Raw genomic sequence first — 25,266 nt, forward strand, 5'->3', positions numbered from 1 at the left:
GAATCATTGAAACCATCACTCTGTGATTCCAGCTGAGTCACAACACCTAGCTCCAACAGGCAAGAGTTCTTTCTCCCACCCTGGACTTTCCACAGATATATAAACCCAATTTTCCTAGTTTCCAACAGACCTCAGAACCTCTGAAGATGCCTGCCATAGATGCAGGTGAAACGTCAGGAGAGAATGCTTCTAGAACATGGCCATACAGCCCGGAAAACCTGCAACAACCCAGTGATTCTGGCTATGAAAGCCTTCAACAATAAAATGAAACTTGATTTCTCTGAATTAGAGACATTAACGAAATGTGGCAAGCACTTGTCTTGTTGGAGTTCATTCATCACTTAGTTCATAAATTAAATGTATACCCCACTTTTCTCCCCAGTGGGATTCAAAGGAGCTGACGCTGCTTTTGGGAGAATTGACCTGGAATGATGGGAGTTATAGTACACCCACATCTAGACAGCACTGTGGACCCCACCCATGATGGATCTGGGCCAAAGCTGGCACATACTGTATATTTGTCTTGACCAACTTTAAGTACTGGCAAAGTTTGAGAGGCAATGACAGAAGATCATAGAATCAAAGAGTTGGAAGAGACCTCATGGGCCATCCAGTCCAACCCCATTCTGCCAAGAAGCAGGAATATTGCATTCAAATCACCCCTGACAGATGGCCATCCAGCCTCTGTTTAAAAGCTCCCAAAGAAGGAGCCTCTACCACACTCCGGGGCAGAGAGTTCCACTGCTGAACAGCTCTCACAGTCAGGAAGTTCTTCCTCATGTTCAGATGGAATCTCCTCTCTTGTAGTTTGAAGTCACTGTTCCGCGTCCTAGTCTCCAGGGCAGCAGAAAACAGGCTTGCTCCTTCCTCCCTATGACTTCCTCTCCTGATAGGAGTTGTAGTTCATCCAGATACCACTGTGAACAGATCTGGACCAAACTTGGCAAATAGAACCACCGTGATCAACTTTTAAGGACTGGCAACGTTTGTAGGGAATTGATCCAGGAGGATGGGAGTTATAGTTCACCCACATCCTTATGCATCTTCTAATGGAACCATTCATATAATCCAAAAACAAACAATAATGATATTTATCTCTACAAAAGACCTAACCTGAGCATCGCCGGGTACCTAAGCTTGAGTTGAAATTAAATAGCTAAAGTAATTAGTGTTAAACATCTACCTACTTACCAAAAATTCCAATATTGAGTAATCACCCACTAGTTATTTTTAGATTACAGTAGAATAAATGTATATAATTTGTAAGGCTCTTCTGTTTTCCTTTGGCCTGACTGTTTCTTAGTGTGCTGAGGAATATTTTCTTTATTGACCGCTTGCCTTCCTTCCTGTAGCCGACGTCAATGAGGGCCATTCGAGCCAGATATGACCCCTACCTCCAGACCAGGCACCGTGTCGAACAGGTAATGTTTTGCTCTCACAAGAGAATTATAGTGATGTTTGTTAAATTTGAAATTGGCAGCGAGTGATTCCCAGGTCAGTGAGCCTGTGCTGGCATTTAGTCTGAACTTTACGTGACTTCTGAAGTCCTTGTTGTAGCTCAGCAAGCGGCTGAGGGTTTTTCTGATGTTTCAGAGGTAAAGGTCATTTTGGAGTCTGACCCAAAGATCTTGGAGTGTTTGTGGACAACAAGTTGAACATGATGCAGTAGCTTAAAAAGGCAATGGGATTTTGGGGTGCACCAAAAGGAGTCTAGTCTTGGAGCTCAGCCTGTGATTGTGTTTCAGGATCAGAGTGCTCTGGATGTGGGGAGTGATGTCAATGAGTTACAAGATGGCAGTGGTTTGGTCAATTATATTGATGCAGAGAATGAACAAGAGATCCCTGTCTGAAGTGTAGTTTCCCATGAGATGTCCCTGAAGGGTGTGGGGATGATGGTGTACTCCCTGAATTGCTACCAGAGAGTTCCCAAGATTTGGGGCTTGAAAACAACTCGGCACCTGCAGAAGTTAATGAGCAAATAGATAGGCGGCAGGATATTAATCAAAACAGAAAAGCCGAACAGTGGCTTTGGCGTTCTGCCAGGCTTCATCAGAAAAAGATAAGGGAATCTCAACTAAAGCGAAACCAATTTCTGAGTGCTTGGGATAGCTTAACAAGGGGATAAAAGTCCCAAGTATGGGGAATGTAGCCAGATGAAACATAGTTTGGAATCAAGTTAAGTTCTTGTCCTTGTTTCATGGAACCCTAGCTTGGAAGATTCATGCTTAAGTATTTCTTGTTTCATGGTTTTTATTCTTGCATTTTATGACTACATACCAATGTCTTGGATCAATGTTTCCTGGTTTTCTGGACTAGATTAGAGAAGTGTGGACTTTGTTTTCTTTGACTTTTCTGAGCTTTACCCTGGACTATTTTGTTCCTGCTTATCTTCTTACCTATTGGATTTACCTATTTCTTTAAAGTGCTTTTTTACTTTGCTGCTTTTTAATTATCTCCAATAAAAGGATTGTTTCATGTGTGGTGTTTAAAGTCAAAGGGCTTTTCTTGTCCTGGAGTGCAACATCTAGTCTAGTTGGAAGGAAGTCATAGTCTCTATGATATGGCTATCATATCCCCTCTCAGCCTTCTCTTCTTCAGGCTAAACATGCCCAGCTCCTATGAGGAGCGGCTTAAGGAGCTGGGCATGTTTAGCTGAAGAAGAGAAGGCTGAGAGGGGATATGATAGCCATGTATAAATATGTGAGAGGAAGCCACAGGGAGGAGGGAGCAAGCTTGTTTTCTGCTTCCTTGGAGACTAGGACACAAGGGAACAATGGCTTCAAACTACAAGAGAGGAGATTCCATCTGAACATGAGGAAGAACTTCCTGACTGTGAGAGCCGTTCAGCAGTGGAACTCTCTGCCCCGGAGTGTGGTGGAGGCTCCTTCTTTGGAAGCTTTTAAACAGAGGCTGGATGGCCATCTGTCAGGGGTGATTTGAATGCAATATTCCTGCTTCTTGGCAGAATGGGGTTGGACTGGATGGCCCATGAGGTCTCTTCCAACTCTTTGATTCTATTCTATGATTCTCCCTCCCCTCTGCTTTGGTCAGACCTCAATTTCTTTACTGCAAGATCTGTTCAGCAGTGGAACTCTCTGCCTTAAAGTGTGCTGGAAGCTCCTTTTTTGGACTAGATGACCCATGTGGTCTCTTCCAACTCTATGATTCCATGACTGCTGTACTTTCTGATTTTTTTTGTATCTTTGCAGTTGAAGCAGCTGGGCCACAGTGTGGACAAAGTGGAGTTCATTGTGATGGGTGGGACGTTCATGGCCCTTCCGGAAGAGTACAGGGATTACTTTATCCGTAATTTGCACGATGCGCTCTCCGGTCACACTTCGAACAGCGTGGCAGAGGCAGTCCGGTAGGTATCCTCTGTTGCAGAATCATATATTCCGTTTGTTGGTTTGCTTTTCTTGCACCAGGCATTTGTGTTAGCTGAACAATGTGCCCATTGAAAACTTTGAATTCCTTTGTGATTTTTTCCTCTGGCAGCTTCAAGATGCATAATTGTGTATTTATTTGTTTGTTTGTTTGTTTACAGTATTTATATTCCGCCCTTCTCACCCCGCAGGGGACTCAGGCTGCATCACAATTCACATATACATGGTAAACATTCAATGCCATAGACACACAACGCATATAGACAGAGACACAGAGGCTATTTAACTTTCCAGCTTCACGAGGGTATGCTTTTTGAATTCTGGCCACTGGGGGCGCTGTGGCTTCACCATTCACTTGTGACACCGATTGAGTACTTCCTCATTCTTTTGCACACTGCTGGAGAGTTTTATGGCGTTGTAATATTGTTATGTTATTCCTTATGTGCTTTATTATTATGTGTGTCCTCATTTGATGTTTTCTGAAATAAGCATTCATGAAAATTATGGTAAGCAGATATAAAAGAGAGCAGAGGTTTTGTTTTGTTTTACTGGCGGTGCCCATTTTTTTAAAAAAATGGATTGTTTTGGGGTGTGTGGTATTATCATTTAGTTAATTAGTAACATAATTTATTAGGAAAAAGCCAGGATGTAATGTCATTTTTATTAACGCTCCCTTTAGAAAATACATAACGATGTGGGAGAACTACAATTCCCTCTCTTTTGCTTTTCGCTTTCTTTGTCTATTTCTATTACCATTTTATCATTTGTTTTTATTATGTTTTTGTTATTTTTTATTTTGCTACTAGTTGTACCCACTACATGTTGCTGTGGCCAACCTTCCCTCCCTCTTTCTCTCCTTTCTTTCTCTCCTTCCTTCCTTCCTTCCCTTTTTTCTTTCATTCTCTCCTTCTTTCCTTCTCTTCCTCTTCCCTTCCCCTGCTTTTCTCTCCCTCCCTCTTTCTCACCTTTCTTTCTTCTCTATCTATTCTTGGACTGCAACTCCCAGCAGTCCTCCTGATTAATCTACCTACCTACCAACCTACCTCTATCTAATCTATCTTATCTGTCTGGAGGATTGCTGGGAGTTGCAGTCCAGGAACAGGAAATTGGAAATATGCAGGGATTGGGATGCTCTGAAAGAAATCCAAGGAGAAGAAAGCTTGTGGCTTGGAAGCAGTGCAATTGGATCATCCTCCTCTCCTAAAGGGCCTGGTTTAGGGGATGCTTTCCCCCAGTATCATTCTTTTCTCTAAGCTTTCCTGTCTTCTCATGATGTGGCCAAAGGACTTCATCTTAGGCTCTCATCTCCTTCCCTCCAATGAGCAGTCGGGATTTATTTCTTGAAGTATGGACTGGTTGGATCTTCTGGCGGTCCAAGGCACTCTCAGAACTTTCCTCCAACACCACAGCTCAAAAGCATCGATCTTCCTTCGCTCAGCCTTCCCTAAGGTCCAGCTCTCACATCCGTAGGTGACTACAGGGAATACCATGGCTTTAACTATGCGGATCTTTGTTGCCAGTCTGATGTCTCTACTCTTCACTATTTTATTGAGATTGGGCATTGCTCTTCTCCCAAGAAGGAAGCGTCTTCTGATTTCCTGGCCACAGTCTGCATCTGCAGTAATCCTTGCACCTAGAAATACAAAGTCTGTCCCTGCTTCCACATTTTCTCCCTCTATTTCCCAGTTGTCAATCATTTTCCCTTTTTCAATGCCACTGTCGAACATTTGTCCAAACCAAACTCCATGCTGATATCAGTGCTAAAGATTCAGACAGTGTTAGTCAGAGACTGGATTTCAGTTTCAGTTTTCCCATTCAGCTTCAGGTCATCCATGTACAGCAGATGTAAAATTCTGGTTGCCATAATCTTGGTTTTTTTGATGTTTAGCTGCAACCCAGCTTTTGCGCTTTCTTCTTTCACCTTGATTAGAAGGCTCCTCAGCTCCTCCTCACTTTCGGCCATCAGAGTGGTGTCATCTGCATATCGAAGGTTGTTAATGTTTCTTCCAGCAATTTTCACCCCAGCTTTGCATTCATCAAGCCCCGCACATCCTCGCATGATGTGTTCTGCATACAAGTTAAAAAGGTTGGGTGAGAGGATGCAGCCTTGCCGTACGCCTTTCCCAATCTGGAACCAGTCTGTTGTTCCGTGGTCAGTTCTGACTGTTGCGACTTGGTCCTTGTACAGATTCCTCAGGAGAGAGGGAAGGGGGCTTGGGATGCCCATCCCACTAAGAACTTGCCACAATTTATTATGATCCACACAGTCAAAGGCTTTAGAAGAGTCAATGAAACAGAAGTAGATGTTTTTTCTGAAACTCCCTGCCTTACTCCATTATCCAGCGGATATTGGCAATTTGGTCTCTCTTTCCTCTGCCTTAAAATATAGCTTTTATAATACTTTCAAATACAGCTTTTAAAAGACGAGTTAAGAAACAGCTTTAAGTATGAGACTTAAAACAGTATTGGATATTTGTATGCTTAAATAGCAGTGATAAAAATCGAGATAAAATAATAAAACCTTTTAAGACTAACAGCATCCTGCGCCGACAAGCTATTGCTTCTGCACAAAAGCGAGCAACTTTGGCAGTAATTTCAGAAGATTGGTCAGCCAATAAACCTTTCAGGTCTCCCTGGCGTACTTTGTAAGATTGGATTAATAAAATATAGCCGAAGGTCTCGGTAGAAAGAGCAGCGCAGTAAAACATGTGCCTCAGCCTCACATGGACATAGGTGCTCACAGTATGGTTCCTTGCGATATCATCCCTCTAGTACTGCAGAAGGGAGCACGTTGTATTTCGCCAAAAAGAATGTCTTCCGGTATTTTGGAATAATTAGATTGCTAATAATAATAATAATCTTTATTTATACCCCACCACCATCTCCCCCAACAGGGACTCTGGGCGGCTTACATGAGGCCAAGGCCAAGCAACAAATTACAGCAAAATAAAACCAAAAACACAAACAACAAACAACAACATCATCTATATAAATAAAAATGTAATGTTCGTTCGTGGGATTAACATAACTCAAAAACCACTGGACGAATCGACACCAAATCTTAAGAACACACAAGTATCTTGAGCTGTGAGGATGACCTGGGAAAGAATCCTACTGGAGCATTGCAACATGCCCAAATACCAGGGAGTTACCCTGGACCGTGCTCTGACCTGCAAGACACACTGCCTGAATATCAAGCAAAAAGTGGGTGCTAGAAATAATATTGTACAAAAGCTGACTGGCACAACCTGGGGACCACAACCAGACATGGTGAAGACATCAGCCCTTACACATTTCTACTCAGTGCTCAGTGTGGAATACATCTCACCATGTTAAAACAGTTGATGTGGCTCTTAATAAGACATGCCACATCATCACAGGATGTCTACGTCTCACAACACTGGAAATTACACTGTTTAGCCAGTACCTGACATCCGTTGGGAAGTAGCAGCCAGCAATGAAAGGAACAAGGCATTGACATCTCCAGCCCATCCTCTGCTTGGATACCATGCCAACATGCTGAAATAGCTTCCTAAGACGTACAGAGATAATCGCAGGAACACCTCAGCAAACGAGAGTCCAAAAGTGGCAGGCTCAAACCCAGAAATAGCTGAAATAGCTTCCTAAGACCTACAGAGATAATTGCAGGAACACCTCAGCAAATGAGAGTCCAAAAGTGGCAGGCTCAAACCCAGAACCTCAACCAATGGCTGATACCAAATGAGAGACCCCCCCCCCCCTCTGGGCACACAGAAAACTGGGCAACTTGGAAGGCGCTGAACAGACTGTGCTCTGGCACCACAAGATAAGATGCAGAGCCAATCTTAAGAAATGGGGCCACAAAGTGGAGTCCACAACATGCGAGTGTGGAGAAGAGCAAACCACAGACCACCTAATACAATGCAGTCTGAGCCCTGCCACGTGCACAAAGGACAACCTCTCAGGGCAACACCAAGTGGCCAGCTTCTGGTCAAAGGACATTTCGTACAATGCCAAGTTTTTAACTTTGTGGTTTTTTAATACATTATAACTGTATTCTCAATTTGCTTCTGACAAGATAAATAAATTCCTTCAATAGAGATTTCTAGAGAGAAGATCTCCAAAGCAGAGTGAAGTGGACATCCTTGGGTTTGTCCAGCTCTTCTCCTCTGGAGGGCAGCAAACACTCAAAAAATATTCTGTGAAATCCTCCTTTTCTGCCCCATTCATTCATTTTGCTGAAGGCTTGCCAGCTTGAGTTTCCTGTTTCACGTTTGGCTTCTTCCCTGGTGTGGGATGGCAGCCGTGAGTCATCGGGATGTTGGGAAGCATGCAGGGAAACTATTGTTTCAGTGAGTAATGCACTCCTCTGGCATTGCGCTGTGGTCCTTTTCCAGCCAGAAGGACAGCAGCCCTACAAGGAAGAGTTCGGAAAAGTTCCCATCCAGCATATGCTTAGTAAGAAATAAATACCATGCTCTATGCAACGTATACAGATCGAGAATCCCTTGTACGACATACTTGGGACAAGGGCCCATTTCTGTGTTTTCACTTAGCGTACTTTTGCCTGGGGAAAAATAGTCTCTAGGAATTTGCCAGATCCTAGATCTGATGCAATTTGGGGGAGGACGGACTACGAATGATGGGACTTGCATTACCTTAACTCACTTTCTGAGACCAGTGCGACCCTCATCCAATTACCAATCCAGACCAAACATGGCACACAGCGCCCCCATTCTACATCCTGGTGCAGTTTGGAGGAGGACGGACCATGGATGGACTTGAAGTACCTCCACTCACGTCCTGAGACCGTTGCGACCATCATCCAATGACTGATCAAGACCAAACTTGGCACACAGAGCCCCCATAACCCAATCTTCATCCTGGTGCAGTTTGGAGGAGGATGGACCACAGATGATGGGACTTGAAGTACCTCCACTCACTTCCCAAGACCGTTGCGACCCTCATCCAATGACCGATCAAGACCAAACTTGGTGCACACAGCCCCCATAACCCAATCTACATCCTGGTGTAGTTTGGAGGAGGATGGACCACAGATGATGGGACTTGCAGTACCTTCACTCACTTTCTGAGACCACTGTGACCCTCATCCAATGACTGATCAAGACCAAACTTGGCACACAGAGCCCCCATAACCCAATCTACATCCTGGTGTAGAATGGAGGAGGATGGACCACGGCTGATGGGATTTGCAGTACATTCACTCACTTTCTGAGACCACTGTGACCCTCATCCAATGACTGATCAAGACCAAACTTGGCACACAGAGCTCCCATAACCCAATCTACATCCTGGTGCAGTTTTGAGGAGGATGGACCACGGATGATGGGACTTGAAGTACCTCCACTCACTTCCCGAGACCACTGCAACACTCACCAATGACTGATCAAGACCAAACTTGGTACACAGAGCCCCCATAATCCACTCTACATCCTGGTGCAGTTTTGAGGAGGATGGACCATGCACGAAGAGACTCGCAGTACCTTCACTAACTTCCTGAGACCACTGTGAGCAACATAAATAACTGATAAAGACCAACCTATCTCAATGCCTATCTCAAATCGCACGGGCAACACCAGGTCCCCAAGCTATGATATAATTCTATGATATGCTTCCTCAGAAGTTCATAGAATTGGAAGGCACCTCAATGGCCATCCAGACCAGTCCTATTCTGCCATTCGGGAAATGCACAACCAAAGCACTCCAGACAGACGGCCCTCCAGCCTCTGCCTAAAAACCTCTAGAGAAGGAGACACCAATGATCTCACAGGTAGGGCTGGGCTTTAGCGCAGCTGGTAAATCACCAATTATAAGATCTATTTATTTATTTACAGTATTTATATTCCGCCCTTCTCACCCCACAGGGGACTCAGGGCGTTTTACATTGTACATATACATGGCAAACATTAAATGCCGTAGTAGACACACAACATATATAGACAGACACAGAGGTAATTTAAAATTCCAACTTCATGAGGGTATTCTGTCCACTAGGGGAGCTGTCGCTTCACCGTCCACTTGTGACATTGATGAAGTACTTCCTCATTCTTTGCAGGCTTGCTGGAGATTTTTATGGCGTAGTAAATTAGTTAAATTAGCTTCCCTGTGTAGGCGATACCTAAATTTCCTACTCGACAGATGCAATTGTCTTTCAGGCTGCAAAGGTCGACAGCAAGCAACACAAATTGGTCGGACACTCATTCCGACCCAGGCTGGCTTCCAACTCATGACCTTTTGGTCAGTAGTGATCTTAATGCAGCTGACTCCCAGCCAGCTGCACCACAGATCTACCAACTAAAAGGTTGCCAGTTTGAAGTCCTGGATTGGCATGAGCTGCCAACTGTCAGCCCAGCTTACTGTTGACCTAAGCAGTTCAAAAACAGCTTGAGCTGTAATTAGAGAAATTAGGTACCACTAAAACAAGCGGGGGAGGTATTTTATGACACCATAAAGAAAAAAGATCACAAAATGCCCAGTGACCAAAAGGAAGGAGGAAGTTCTTATGGCTTTTTGTCATAGAGGATGGAGCAACAGCACCCCCTGTGGCTGGATCCGAACACACCCTCCCAAGGCACCAAAAAGCCAGACTTTGACACAGAATACCTCCTTTCTGTTCTGTCTATCTCTGTCTTGTCTATCCAAAATGGCACCAAATGTTTGCCGTGTATGTGTACTGTGATCCGTCCTGAGTCCCCTCAAGGAGATATTTATTTATGATATTTACGACGTTTATATGTCACCCTTCTCACTGATAGGATTGCTTACATTCAATTAGGTCTGGGCGTTGCTAAAACTTGAACTTAGATGAAATTATTATTATTATTACTATTACTATTACATTTATTTATACCCTGCTTTATCTCCCCAAAGGGGACTCAAAGTCGCTTGACGTAAAAGCATTAGTATTCAATTTGAAATATACAAATATACAAACATTAAAATAGAATTGAACACAAACAGCACTAAAAAAAAATTCACAGTTGAAATCCATCAAAACAGTTAACTCCCCTGCCTAGATCTTAAACACCTTCGTCTTTAAAAGCCTGCCTGAATAAAAAGGTTTTATCCTATAACACCTTAAAAGTAAAGGCACCAAAACCCCACCATCCTTTTCTGGAAGAAAAGACCTTCTTGAATATGATTTTCTCCATTAACAGGACAAAGTCTTCCATTTCCCATATCTTTACTCTTCTTTCCAAAAGGTATATCTTTTCTTTTTACTCCTACCGGTTGAAAAATTGCACCATTTGCTTGATGAAATCGCATTTATTCTTTCCCAGCAGCACTTCAATCGATCCGCTTAACCACCGGATTAAAAGTTTCTCCCTTGCCTTCTACAAAAATTCAAAGCCCTAAGTAATTTGAACGAACCTCTGAGGATGCTTGCCATAGATGCAGGCGAAACGTCAGGAGAAAATGCCTCTAGAACATGGCCATATAGCCCCAAAAAACCTACAACAACCCAGTGATTCCGACCATGAAAGTCTTCGACGATACATTGAACCCTCTCTGGCGCAGATCTGGGGACTATGTTGTTGTTTGTTCATTCAGTCGCTTCCGACTCTTGGTGACCTCCTGGACCACCCACGCCAGAGCTCCCTGTGGGCCGTGGCCACCCCCAGCTCCTTCAGAGTCAAGCCAGTCCCTTCAAGGATACCATCTATCTATCTTGCCCTTGGTCGGCCACTCTTCCTTTTTCCTTCCATTTTCTCCAGCATCATTGTCTTCTTTTAGCTTTCTCGACTTCTCATTATCTGGCCAAAGTGCTTCATCTTGGCCTCTCATCTCCTTCCGTCCAGTGAGTAGCTGAGCTTTCTTTCCTGGAGGATGGACTGGTTGGATCTTCTTGTGGTCCAAGGAACTCTCAACATTTTCCTCCAACACCACAGTTTAGGGGTGTCTCTTTCTTCGCTCAGCCTTCCTGATGCTTCACTATCTTATTGAGATTGGACATTGCTCTCTTTCCAAGAAAGAAACATCTTCTGATTTCCTGGCTGCAATCAGACTAAAATGATCAAGGGTCTGGAGAACAAGCCCTATGAGGAGCGGCTTAAAGAGCTGGGCATGTTTAGCCTTCAGGAGAGAAGGCTGAGAGGAGACATGATGAGGGCCGTGGATCAAGATGTGAAGGGAAGTCATAGGGAGGAGGGAGCAAGCTTGTTTTCTGCTGTCCTGAAGACTAGGACATAATGGAGCAATGGTTTCAAACTATAAGAAAGGAGATTCCACCTGCACATGAGGAATACCTTCTTGACTGTGAGAGCTGTTCAGCAGTGGAACTCTCTGCCCCGGAGGTTCCTTCTTTGGAGTCTTTTAAACAGAGGCTAGATGGCCGCCTGTTGGGGATGTTTTGAATGCGATTTTCCTGCTTCTTGGCAGAATGGGGTTGGACTGGATGGCCCACGAGGTCTCTTCCAAATGTATGAGTCTATGATCCTGAACAGGTCCGGGCCCTGGATGGAGCCCTGCTGATGGCACTCCACTTGCCACTTCTTTCCAGGATAACAACAACAGCAATAAACTTTGTATTGTTGAAGGCTTTCATGGCCGGAATCACTGGGTCATTGTAGGTTTTTTCGGGCTATATGACCATGTTCTAGAGGCATTCTCTCCTGACATTTCGCCTGAATCTATGGCAAGCATCCTCAGAGGTAGTGAGGTCTGTTGGAACTGGAGTTCTTTGTCCCACCCTGGTCTTTCCACAGATATATAAACCCAATTTTCCTGGTTCCAACAGACCTCACTATCTCTGAGGATGCTTGCCATAGATGCAGGCAAAACGTCAGGAGAGAATGCCTCTAGAACATAGCCATATAGCCCGAAAAAACTTACAACAACCCACCCTAGAGGGTACTCGGAGCGGCTTACATGAGGCTAAGCCCAGTAATACATTACAGCAAAATAAATGGGGGACAATGCCTGAATCGAGAGCAGTACGTGTGAAAAAGATCTTGGAGTCCTCGTGGACAACAAGTTGAACATAAGCCAACAATGTGATGTGGTGGCAAAAAAAGCCAATGGGATTTTGGCCTGCATCAATAGGAGCATAGTGTCTAGATCTAGGGAAGTAATGCTACCCCTCTATTCTGCCTTGGTTAGACCACACCTGGAATATTGTGTCCAATTCTAGGCACCACAATTCAAGAGAGATATTGATAAACTGGAATGTGTCCAGAGGAGGGCGACTAAAATGATCAAGGGTCTGGAGAACAAGCCCTATGAGGAGCGGCTTAAGGAGCTGGGCATGTTTAGCCTGAAGAAGAGAAGGCTGAGAGGAGATATGATAGCCATGTATAAATATGTGAGAGGAAGCCACAGGGAGGAGGAGGGAGCAAGCTTGTTTTCTGCTTCCCTGGAGACTAGGATGCAAGGGAACAATGGCTTCAAACTACAAGAGAGGAGATTCCATCTGAACATGGGGAAGAACTTCCTGACTGTGAGAGCCATTCAGCAGTGGAACTCTCTGCCCCGGAGTGTGGTGGAGGCTCCTTCTTTGGAAGCTTTTAAGCAGAGGCTGGATGGCCATTTGTCAGGGGTGATTTGAATGCAATATTCCTGCTTCTTGGCAGAATGGGGTTGGACTGGATGGCCCACCAGGTCTCCTCCAATTCTAGGATTCTATGATTCTATAATCCTGAATAGGATCGTACCCAGCATGGAACGCTGCTGTTAGCACTCCATTCGCACTTCTTTCCAGGATAATAATAATAATAATAATGTGTTGTTGTAGGTTTTTTCGGACTATATGGTCATGTTCTAGAGGCATTCTCTCCTGACGTTTCGCCTGCATCTATGGCAAGCATCCTCAGAGGTAGTGAGGATGCTTGCCATAGATGCAGGCAAAATGTCAGGAGAGAATGCCTCTAGAACATGGCCATATAGCCCAAAAAAACCTACAACAACCCTGTGATTCTGGCCATAAAAGCCTTCAACAACAACAACAACAACAATAATAATAATAATAATAATAATAATAATAATCTTTATTTATACCCCGCCACCATTTCCCCAGAAGGGACTCGGAGTGGCTTACATGAGGCCAAGCCCGGTAATACATTACAGCAAAATAAAAACGGCAAAAAATAACATCATAATAAAAGAAGTACAACATACAAGCCATAGAATTATAGAGTTGGAAGAGACCTCCTGGGCCATCCAGTCCAATCCCGTTTTGCCAAGAACCAGGAATATTGCATTCAAAGCACCCCTGACAGATGGCCATCCAGCCTCTGTTTAAAAGCTTCCAAAGAAGGAGCCTCCAAGTGAAATAAAACAGTGCAAACTAACAAAGTGGAAAAGGAAAAACAGTGGGAGGGCCAAATGTACAACATAAAATGATAATAAAATTTTGGTTGAGATAACAATGAAAAAAGTGTATTTGTAAGGGAGGATGAAGAAGAGTGAGAAGTGACAACTCTATGTGTGCCGATTTGGAGCACACGCAATGCAAAACCTCAGCTGTTGATTGTCCTGTTGACACTTGGTGTGACCGTTGCCTCGTTTCCATCAAAACCTCCTTCTTGCCTGTATTGAGGGCCAGTGGAGAAAGTTCCAATCTTTGCATCCAGGCTGAGCCGCAGGGGATTTTCCCTTTGCAAGGCATGTTTGACTAAGGCTGAGGAGAAGTTTTAATTTTATCTCTCGAGAACACAAAGCCGCGGAGGGGATTTCAGCCCATTTCCTATCAAACAAGGATGTGGAATTAGCGATAAGGCGGAGGCCGTCCCTTCCGTAGGAGGACAGAGTGGCAGGGAATCGTTATTTCATTGTCTGGTCCGCTTTTGTTCCTCAGAGAAAGGCTTTCACCTCCAAGCATCGGGATGCAGGATTCCTTGGGGAAGGTGGAAAGGATCTCGGAGCCGGCCCATAGACAGGCTTGAATTATAGGTGCAATATTGTAATTTGTGGGAGGGAGGGGGGTCTCTTTATCTTTCTTTCTGACTCATTTTGGGACGGAGGACGAGAGGGGGGAGACGCTGGCCAAAGCCGGTGACTCACGGCCTGAAAAGCTGAGCCGAGTCCAAGAAAAGTTCAACTTGCCGTGAAGCCGGTGGTTAACTGTTGGCAGCGAAGGGAGGACGATAAGAGGTTTAATTATGTGCTGTTCGAAAAGACTTAAGGAAATCTAAAGAAATGGGACCAGAAGCGGTCTGGCAGAGGGCAAATCTCCTGGCTTTGCTGAGCTTATCTTTGTAAAGGGGAGAGGATTGGCTTCTCGTTCGACCTGCCAAAAGCTTAGCTCTGACTAAGCGCAACTTCACGTTCGCAGCGCATTCAACTTTTTTTTGTTTTGAATGCAAAAAAAAAAAGGGAATAAAAACTTATAAACATCTTGGAGTTTGGCTGCCTTTCAAGGCCTGGCATCGATATTCTTTTGACGCAACCAGTATTTATTGATTTATTTACTATGCTGGTGTCCAATTCTATGTGGTGTCCAATTCTGGGCACCACAATTCAAGAGAGATATTGACAAGCTGGAATGTGTCCAGAGGAGGGCGACTAAAATGATCAAGGGTCTGGAGAACAAGCCCTATGAGGAGCGGCTTAGGGAACTGGGCATGTTTAGCCTGAAGAAGAGAAGGCTGAGAGGAGATATGATAGCCATGTATAAATATGTGAGAGGAAGCCACAGGGAGGAGGAGGGAGCAAGCTTGTTTTCTGCTTCCTTGGAGACTAGGACGCGGAACAATGGCTTCAAACTACAAGAGAGGAGATTCCATCTGAACATTAGGAAGAACTTCCTGACTGTGAGAGCCATTCAGCAGTGGAACTCTCTGCCCCGGAGTGTGGTGGAGGCTCCTTCTTTGGAAGCTTTTAAACAGGGGCTGGATGGCCACCTGTCAGGGGTGATTTGAATGCAATATTCCTGCTTCTTGGCAGAATGGGGTTGGACTGGATGGCCCATGAGGTCTCTTCCAACTCTTTGATTCTATGATTCTATGATTCTATACTGCCATTCTCAGCCCGAGGGCGACACATGGCGGTTTACAAAACGGCACAGTTTGATGCCCACAACAGTATAAAAATAATTTAAACATTAAAAACTCAGGTGAAAATTCATTACAATTAACATCAGTAACACAATAAAACCCATAATTCCTCTGCATTTCATTACCAGTCATTATCCAGCCACGTTGTCCAACCGTTTCAAGATCAGAGTTTAATAGCTACACTGCGTTTGGGAAGGCCTGCTCATATAGCCAGGTTTTAACTTTTTTGCGAAACGTTAAGAGGGTGGGGGCTGATCTAATGTCCCTGGGGAGGGCATTCCACAACCGAGGGGCCACCGCTGAGAAGGCCCTGTCTCTCGTTCCTGCCAATCAGACCTGTGAAGATGGCAGGGCCGAGAGCAGGGCTTCCCCACAAGATCTTAAATTCCTAGAGGGTTCATAAGGAGAGATACGTATGCTGTGGGTAGCTTAAAACAATTTTCATTCAGCTAGTTCAACCGTTTTGGTTTTATTGTGGTTTGAAAATGGAAATGAGATGCTGCTGCTGTTGCACTCCAGAACAGGAGTTCTGTTCCAGAGTCGAGGGGCCACCACCGAGAAGGCCCTGTCCCTCGTCCCCACCAGGCGCGCTTGCGAAGCCGGTGGGACCGAGAGCAGGGCCTCTCCAGACGATCTTAATAATCTTGATGGTTCATAGGGGAGAATACGTTCGGAGAGGTAAACAGGGCCGGAGTCGTTTAGGGCTTTATAGGTTAACACCAGCACTTTGAATTGTGCTCGGAAGCTAATTGGCAGCCAGTGGAGCTGGTGTAACAGCGGAGTTGTGTGCTCCCTGTACCCAGCACCCGCTAGTAGTCTGGCTGCCGAGCGTTGGACTAGCTGCAGCTTCCGTGCAGTCTTCAGAGGCAACCCCACGTAGAGAGCGTTGCAGTAGTCTAAACGGGATGTAACCAAAGCCTAGACCACCGGGGCCAAGTCAGACTTCCCAAGGTAGGGCGCAGCTGGCGCACAAGTTTTAATTGTGCAATTAGGTTAGAAGATAAGTGGGAACAAATTATTAGTCCAAGGTATGTATGGTTTAGCAAAGTTCAAAAACAAAGTCCAGACTTCTCTAATAAAATCCAAAGAAACAGGGAAGTGTTGATCCAAGGCATGAATAGGTAATCACAAGAGACAAAAAGTCAAACCATACAGCAACAAAAACCTTAAACATTAATCTTCCAGAGAAAGGCTTTCATGAGACAAGAACAAGAACTTAGCAGGTATCTGTAATGATGCTTCATCTGACTATATTTCCCATGGTTGGAACTTTATATCCCCTCGTTAAGACTCAAAAATTGGTTTCGTTTTCCCTGAATGCCTCTCATCCTTATCTGATGAAGTCTGGCTGAACACAGAACGCTGAAGGCCAAGCTGTCTGTTTTGGCTAATTTCCACTCACCTTATCTATATGCTCATTAGTTTCTCCAGGTGCCAAGTTGTTTTCAAACCCCAAATCCTGGGAACTCTCTGGAAGCAATTCAGGGAGTAAACCATCATCCCTATACCGTGTAGGAACATTCTCATGGGAAACTATACTTTGAACTGGTGTCTCTGTCATTCTCTGTATTAATATCATTGACCAAACCATTGCCATCTTGACCCTCATTGACCTCATTCCCCACATCCAAAGCACCTTGATCTTGAAACACAATCACGGGATGAACTCCAACAGCTGCATTGGGAGAAGGTTCCCTACACCTCCAGAAGATCCTGGGCTTTATCTTGTTTTTCTGTATTTCACAAATTGTTGATAACTTGGCGCATAGGGACTAGGATACGTACTTCTGGTTTTGACCTATAAAAAGTGCTGGTTTTGCCCTATAAAACCCTATATGGTTCCAGCCCTGTGTACCTGTCTGAACGTATCTCCTTCTTCGTTCCACCTCGAAATTTAAGATCTTCTGGGGAGGCCCTGCTCTCGGTCCCGCCTCTGTCTCAAACACGCTTGGCGGGGACGACGGATAGGGCCTTCTCATGGTGGTCCCCCACCTGTGGAATTCGCTCCCTGGGAAATTAGGTCATCTTCATCCCTCCTCTCCTTCAGAAGGAAGTTGAAAACGTGGATGTGGGACCAGTCTTTGGGTAACTACGCTGACAACGGCAATGCCAATGATGACAATTGCTATGGTAATGGACTATGGACAAGCTTGATGGAGTCTCCGATCACAGAATTTGGCTAGAGAAGGCCATAAGAATGTTATAGTTAAGCATATTTTTAATTGAATTGATTTACCCAATATGCCCAAATTTGAAAACTGGTGGGGTTGGGAGGTTGATTTTGTCATTTGGGAGTTGTAGTTGCTGGAATTTATAGTTCACCTACAATCAAAGAGCATTCCGAACTCCACCAGTGATGGAATTGAACCAAACTTGGCACACAAAACTCCCATGGCCAACAGAAAATACTGGAAGGGTTTGGTGGGCATCGACCTTGAATTTTGGAGTTGTAGTTCACCTACATCCAGAGAGATTTGTAGACTCAAACAACGATGGATCTGGACCAAACTTGACACAAATACTCAATATGCCCAAATGTGAACACTGGTGGAGTTTGGGGAAAATAGGCCTTGACATTTGGGAGTTGTAGTTGTTGGGATTTATAGTTTATAGTCATTCTTCTCTGGAATAATATTGTGTCCTGGACTCTGCAATTCTACAAGGATATTGACAAGCAGGAATGTGACCAAAGAGAGGGCAACCAGAATGGTCAAAGGTCTGGAAACCATGAATCTCTATGAGGAGCAGCAGCTTAGTTTGCTGAGTATGTTTAACTTGGAGAAGAAATGAATCATATTGAGGAGGGAGGCAGCTTGTTTTCTTTTGCTCCACGCACAATGTGTTTCCTGTGTTTGACTGAAACCCATTTTTCCTAGAAAGAAAAACTGCAATCTGTGAATATCTAAAAGTATCAGCAGGAAGGCATGGCCAAGATGTTGGCATCTGCACCTCTATGCTGTCTAGCCTGACATGGGGAGAGTGAGGGTCTCTGAATCATGATTGGGTCCCTTATAATTTCTTGGTCTATAATATAGAGGACCTGTTGACTTTATATGGTTTGTTTAGGGGATGTAATGGGTTCATTGCCTTTTTCTGCCATTTTTGAAAGGCATTCCTCCTTTTAAATATTTGCATCTAGCAAACATTTGTCAACCCACAGCTGGGAAAACAGAGATAATGAAGATATGAAGTTGCCCAGAGATTAAGCACTGAAATGGAAGGTTGACTGTAAGCTGTTTAACACCTTGATTGATACTAAGAGGAAGAAGGAGGAAAAGGAGGAGGGGAAGGAAGAGAAGAAGGAAGAGGGAGAGCAGAAGGAGGAGAAGGGGAAAGGGAAGGAGAAGGAAGGAAAGGAAGAGAAGAGAGAGAGAAGGAAGAGGAAAGAAGGAGAATCTGAAGAAGGGAAGTGAAGAAGGAGAAAAAGAAAGAAGAGGGAGAGAAGGGGAAGGAGAAGAGGGAAAGGAGAAGGAAGAGGAAAGAAGGAGAATCTGAAGAAGGGAAGTGAAGAAGGAGAAAAAGAAGGAAGGAAGAGGGAGAGAAGGAAGAGAAGGGGAAAGGGAAGGAGAGAAGGGAAAGGAGGAGAAGGAAGAGGAAAGAAGGAGAATGTGAAGAAGGGGGAAAGAAGGAGAGGAGGGAAAGGAGGAGAAGGAGAAAGAAGAGGAAAGAAGGAGAATCTGAAGAAGGGGGAAAAGAAGGAAGAGGGAGAGAAGGAAGAGAAGGGGAAAGGGAAGGAGAGAAGGGGAAGGAGAAGGAAGAGGAAAGAAGGAGAATTTGAAGAAGGGGAGGAAGAAGGAGAAAAAGAAGGAAGAGGGAGAGAAGGAAGAGAAGGTGAAAGGGAAGGAGAGGAGTGAAAGGAGGAGAAGGAGAGGAAGAAGAAAGAGGAAAGAAGGAGAATCTGAAGAAGAAGGGGAGGAAGTAAGGAAGGACAAAAAGAAGGAGGAAAGAAAGAAGGAGGAAGAGGAGGGGAAAGAAAAGGATGGTGATCGGGCATTCAGACAATGTGACATTCAGTCCAGTGGAGTTGATGGCGTAGGAGCATCGCTTCAATGCTGGTGGTCCAGCACGCTGACATTGGTCCACCTGTCTTCCCAAGAGATTTGCAGGATTTTTCAGAGGCAATGCTGATGGAATTATTCCAGGAGTTGAGTATGACGTCTGTAGACAGTCCACATTTCATAGGCATATAACAAGGTTGGGAGGACAATAACTTTATAAACAAGCAGCTTCGTCCCCCCATATCCCAGTCCCCAAACACTCTCTGCTTCATTGGGAAAAATGCTGCACTCGCAGAGCTCAGGCAGTGTTGTATTTCAGTGTCAGTGTTGACTTTTGTGGAGAGGTGGCTGCCAAGGTAGCGGAAATGGTCAACATTTTCTAATGTTACACCATTAAGCTGTATTTCTGGCATTTCAGAGGGAATGACTAGTGACTGCTGTTAAGACCTTTTTTCCTTTACTCGATGTTCAGTGAGAAGCCAACCTTCTTGTATGCTTCTGCAAAGGTGTTGAGAGTGGCTTGTAGGTCTTCTGAATACGCACAGACTACATTATCATCAGCATATTTATTTATTTATTTATTTATTTGGGGTTCTTCTACTCCACCCTTCTCAACCCTCTAGGGGGGACTCAGGGCGGCTTACAAAAGGCACAATTCGATGCCTAACAATTACAACATACAATGCAATATATAATACACAAATTTACCACATAATATCACAGTTATAACTGATTAAAACAAACAGACAGTATACTAGCAGCAATAAAAACATCTTGGAGTTCTATTACAGATATTGTTGTGACCTTGGTTGTGACCATATAGGCACTGTGTATATGTTGGGTATGCCGGCATTTTGACTTGATTTCAAATGCATCTACACCAGTGGTTCTCAACCTTTCTAATGCCGTGACCCCTAAATACAGTTCCTCATGTTTTGGTGAACCCCGACCATAAAATTATTTTTGTTGCTATTTCATAACTGTAATTTTGCTACTGCTATGAATTGTCACGTAAATATTCGATATGCAGGATGTCATAAATTTCATTGTCATAAATTGAACATAATTAATGCATAATGATTAATCACAAAAACAATATGTTTTGGGGAGTATGGACAACGGATGATCGTATTTGCAGTACCTTCAACCAAAGGAGCCCTCACCTGGCCCGTGCCCTTGGGGCGGGGTCAACAGAGATGGCCTCGCGACCCCTCCAAAATGGCCAGGCGACCCCCCTGTGGGTCACGACCCCCAGGTTGAGAACCGCTGATCTACACTGTAGAATTAACATGGTTTGATACCGTTTGAACTGCCATGGCTCAATGCTTTTTTTTGGGGGGGGGGTCACCTTGTCTCCTTCCTGCAAGCAACTGGATGGGGAAATTGCTAAATTCACGTGGAGAAAAGAAAGTAGGGGGAGAGAAGAGAACCACAGGGAAAAAAAGAGATTTGTATGGTGTAACCTTTTTATCAGATCCTCTGACGTAAGGAAGCTTGCAATTCAGTTTGCCTTTATTATGGAGGAGATAAAGAATGAGGAATTTCTCCTATACAAGCGAGCACAATAAGAGAAGCTGCTCCTCAGGTTAGTGAGTTAATGACGGCACTGAACAAAGGAGACCCAATTAATACAATGCCCCTGCATTGTCCTTTTGTCTTCTGACGAATATGCAAAGCAAGGAGCAGGAAGGATGCAAAGGGAAAAAATGTATATATATTCTCACGCACATACGTCAGCCTTGTTTGGGGGGGGGGGGTCAAAACCTTTCTGAAATCACTTCGTGCATTAATATGGTAATTAAGAGCGATAAAAATAATTCCTTGTTTTTTTCTTAAGTTAAAAAAATAATGTTTTCAAGAATATGACTAAATATCTTTGCAGAATGAGATTTGGCATATCCAGCTTCAGTGAAGACACTTTTCCCCCCATGATAATAACTCTTCGAGGAGTGCATTTCCCTCCCAAAGGGTAGATTTCTCTCACTTCCTGTTGTCTCATCTCCATTTGTAACTGAGTCGTTTGTAAGTCGGATGTTTGTAACTCAGGGACTGCTGTAGTAAATTCTTCACGTCATATCATTCAAGCGGAGAACATCTATGTTATTATTATTTATTATTATTTACAGTATTTATATTCTGCCCTTCTCACCCCGCAGGGGACTCAGGGTGGATCACAATGTACATATATATGGCATATATTCAATGCCATAGACATACAACATATATAGACAGACACACAGAGGCTATTTAACATTCCAGCTTCATGAGGGTATGCTTTGAATTCTGGCCACCGCAGGAGCTGTCACTTCACCCTCCACTTATGACACCAATGGAGTACTTCCTCATTCTTTTGCATGCTGCTGGAGAGTTTTATGGTGTTGTAAATTACTTAAATTAGCCTCCCTGCTGGCTTCTGGAGCTGATGAACAACTGCACTGCATGATGGACAAGCCTCCCTGCATAAGCAGCACCTAAATTTCCTACTGGACAGATGCAACTATCTTTTGGGCTGCAAAGGTCAACAGCAAGCTAGACAAATGGTCAGGAACTTACTCTGAACTGGGCTGACTTCGAACTCATGACCTTTTGGTCAGTAGTTATTTTTAATGCAGCTTACTCCCAACCAGCTGCACCACAACCCGGTCCATGTTGGTGGTGTTTGTTTAAGTGACAGACTCACTAATGTCTGAATTACGAAGAAGTATACTGTGAAAGATGGAGGCTTAATTGAGATTATAAATCCCCAAAGGCTGAACAACACTTAGAAATGTATGTGGCTTCTCTAATTAAAATAAAAAGCATAGAGCTGAGAACAGCGGTATATAAGTAAAGTAAAGTAAATAAATAAATAAGAGCTGTAATGAAAGCTGGAACTTTCTTCTGGCCGGAAAACCTTTTGGAAGATCTCTGGCACCCACCAAACTTAAAAGCATTGTAAAGCCTTTGGCTTACTTGAGGTATCTTTAGCTAGAATGTGCTGGATTTGCACTCAGGCCTGTGCACTGAGGTAACACTGAAAAGATTACTTCTTTAAAATATACGCTGCCACCATTAAACCGTTTACTTCTTCAGTAGACTGCTTTAAAACTTCTTTTACAGGGGCACACGTGAGGCAGATGTTGTGAACAATAAAACAATGATGTTTATTTAAGAGAACTGGAACAATATAGGCAATACGCTTAGTTGGTTTGAAAGATTGTCATAAAAGCGTGTGGTTTCTTCAAGCAGTTCAAAACCTTAGTTACAAGTAGCTTTCTCCCTCCACCAGAGATTACTGACAGGATTGTTTCTCTGAAAGTAACTCTAAACTCCTCCACACAGACAGTCCTTGTCTTTTGGGATCTGTCTCCCCACTCCCCAGCTATCTTCCCTAATAGCTGTAATCTTCCCATTAGCTATCTCTACCAGCTAACTGACCACTTCAGGCCTCTCTCACTAATCTCTTCTCCACTCCAACTCCCAGCTCCTTCTCCCTTGACACCCAGGTTCAATCTCCTTGACAGGGTTTTGAAATGTCCCCTTAAAGTCATTTTCTTTTCTTTTTCTAAGTTAAGCTCTGCCCACTCTCTGTCAGCCAATCTCTAACTCCCCTCATTTCCCTTCAAGTACCTAAACTCACCCACTTCAGGAAATTAGATTTTAAAATTGTTGCCCCCAGCACCTTTCCAAAATGGCTGCCGAACTTCCTGAGCCTACATTCCTAGGCTTTTCCTAGCCTAACAGTGAGGGAATTCATTCCATATACGTATTACAATATATTTATTTACCAACTTGGGGACTCGGCAGTGCCTGGGTTATTTGAGAAAGGCATTGTTTGCTTTTTTGAAGTTTGGCAATATCGGTTTGGTAATGTGTAACGCTATGTATTAGAAAAATGCCAGTCCTTTTGTTTTGTTTTTATGAATGCTCCCAATAGAAAATGCATAAGGATGTGGGTGAACTACAATTCCCAGAATCATGAATCAGTCCTTCCCAAACCCTGCCATTATTCAAAGTTGGCCATGTTGGGCCTGTGTGCCAAGTGTGGTCCAGATCCGTCGTAAGCTGGGTTCAGTGCTCTCTGGATAAGAGTGAACTACAACTCCCAGATTCCCATGGCAATCAACCCCAAACCCATTTTTGCGCTTGCGCTGTGCCATCTTTTTGCTTTTTTGGCTTTTTAAGTCCCTTATGCTGTGTTTTTCAGTGTTTTTATAAGTGATGGTCACTTGTTGGCCTGATAGGTGTATTGTGTCTGAATTTGGTGTCAATTTGTCCAGTGGTTTTTGAGTTATGTTAATCCTATAAACGAACATTACATTTTTATTTATTTAGATTTATTTACAGTATTTATATTCTGCTATTCTCACCCCGAAGGGGACTCAGGACAGATCGCAACTGCCACATACACAGCAAACAGTGCCGTTTTTTAGACAGACAGACAGACAGATAGAGGTATTTTTGGCATTTCCACTTTGGCGCCTGGAGGTTATGCTTGATTCCGGCCACACAGGGGTGCTGTCGCTTCATCCACTATGACACCAAGTCATTTTGATTGTATTTCCTCCTTGCTCTTTGACCGCCAGCATTTTTATGGTGTCGTAAAATACCTCCCCGCTTTCATAGAATCATAGAATCATAGAATCAAAGAGTTGGAAGAGACCTCATGGGCCATCCAGTCCAACCCCCTGCCAAGAAGCAGGAATATTGCATTCAAATCACCCCTGACAGATGGCCATCCAGCCTCTGCTTAAAAGCTTCCAAAGAAGGAGCCTCCACCACACTCCGGGGCAGAGAGTTCCACTGCTGAACGGCTCTCACAGTCAGGAAGTTCTTCCTAATGTTCAGATGGAATCTCCTCTCTTGTAGTTTGAAGCCATTGTTCCGCGTCCTAGTCTCCAAGGAAGCAGAAAACAAGCTTGCTCCCTCCTCCCTGTGGCTTCCTCTCACATATTTATACATGGCTTTAAGTGTTGCCTAATTTCTCTAGTCACAGCTCAGCTGTTTTCGAACTGCTTAGGTGGACAGTAAGCTAGGCTTAGCAGTCGGGTGCTCAATCCGACTCAGCATCAAACTTGCCACCTTCCGGTTGGCAGTGATCTACTGCAGCTGGTGATTAACCACCTGTGCCACAGCCGGCTCAGTCCATATACAATTAATGCATCTTGGCACCTAGGAGTTGTAGTTTTACAAGGCCAAGAGCAGGCATGGGCAAGCTCGGGCCCTCCAGGTGTTTTGGACTGCAACTCCCACAATTCCTAACAGCCGGTAGGCTGTTAGGAATTGTGGGAGTTGAAGTCCAAAACATCTGGAGGGCCCGAGTTTGCCTTGAACCTTCTCTGCCAAGTCTTGCTGGTCCTCTTTAATGGGAACGCTCTACTTTTGTTGTCAATCTTACGTTTTAAAGCCGTTGTATAAACCAGCGTTTATAACCAAATGGCTGGTTTAATTGTTTTTAATCTCTTTTTAATTATAATGGTGGGTTTTATTTTAGCTGCAGTTTCTTGCAATTTGCTTTGGGTCCCATGCTGGCAGGAAGGCGTTTGTTTGTGTCGAGTCTACATCAGCAAGAGCAGGATACCTTCCTCTCCCCATTTTGCTTTGTGTTAAATTCCATATGGAGCCAAGCAGAGCTTGGGAGACCTAGAATGCAACTCTCATCATCCCCTGGTCAGCATGGTCAGTGCTCATTATGGCTATGCAATTTGGAGAACTGATCACTAAGCCTGGAACACCAGGTTTCGACGGTGACCAGGGGAGCATTCGCACAGTTAAAACGTGGTCTGACTTGGCCACGGTAGTCCACGCTGTGGTTACATCCCGTATAGACTACTGCAGCGTACTTTACGTGGGGTTGCCTTTGAAGACTGTTTGGAAGCTTGAAATGGTCCAGCGGGCGGCAGCCAGGTTACTTAT

General features: G+C 44.1%; 1 protein-coding gene across 1 annotated transcript in view; it reads left to right on the forward strand.

Annotated features, from left to right (window-relative positions):
• ELP3 (elongator acetyltransferase complex subunit 3) overlaps positions 1-25,266 on the forward strand; it is a 173,841-nt gene that overhangs the window by 10,252 nt on the left and 138,323 nt on the right. Inside the window, exons 6-7 of the mRNA XM_067462594.1 lie at positions 1,353-1,421; positions 3,210-3,364. Of these exons, the coding sequence (XP_067318695.1) occupies positions 1,353-1,421; positions 3,210-3,364 (224 nt within the window). The remainder of the gene's footprint in view (positions 1-1,352; positions 1,422-3,209; positions 3,365-25,266) is intronic.

Source organism: Anolis sagrei, chromosome 1, assembly GCF_037176765.1.
Source record: "Anolis sagrei isolate rAnoSag1 chromosome 1, rAnoSag1.mat, whole genome shotgun sequence".
Classification (NCBI taxonomy): domain Eukaryota; kingdom Metazoa; phylum Chordata; class Lepidosauria; order Squamata; family Dactyloidae; genus Anolis; species Anolis sagrei.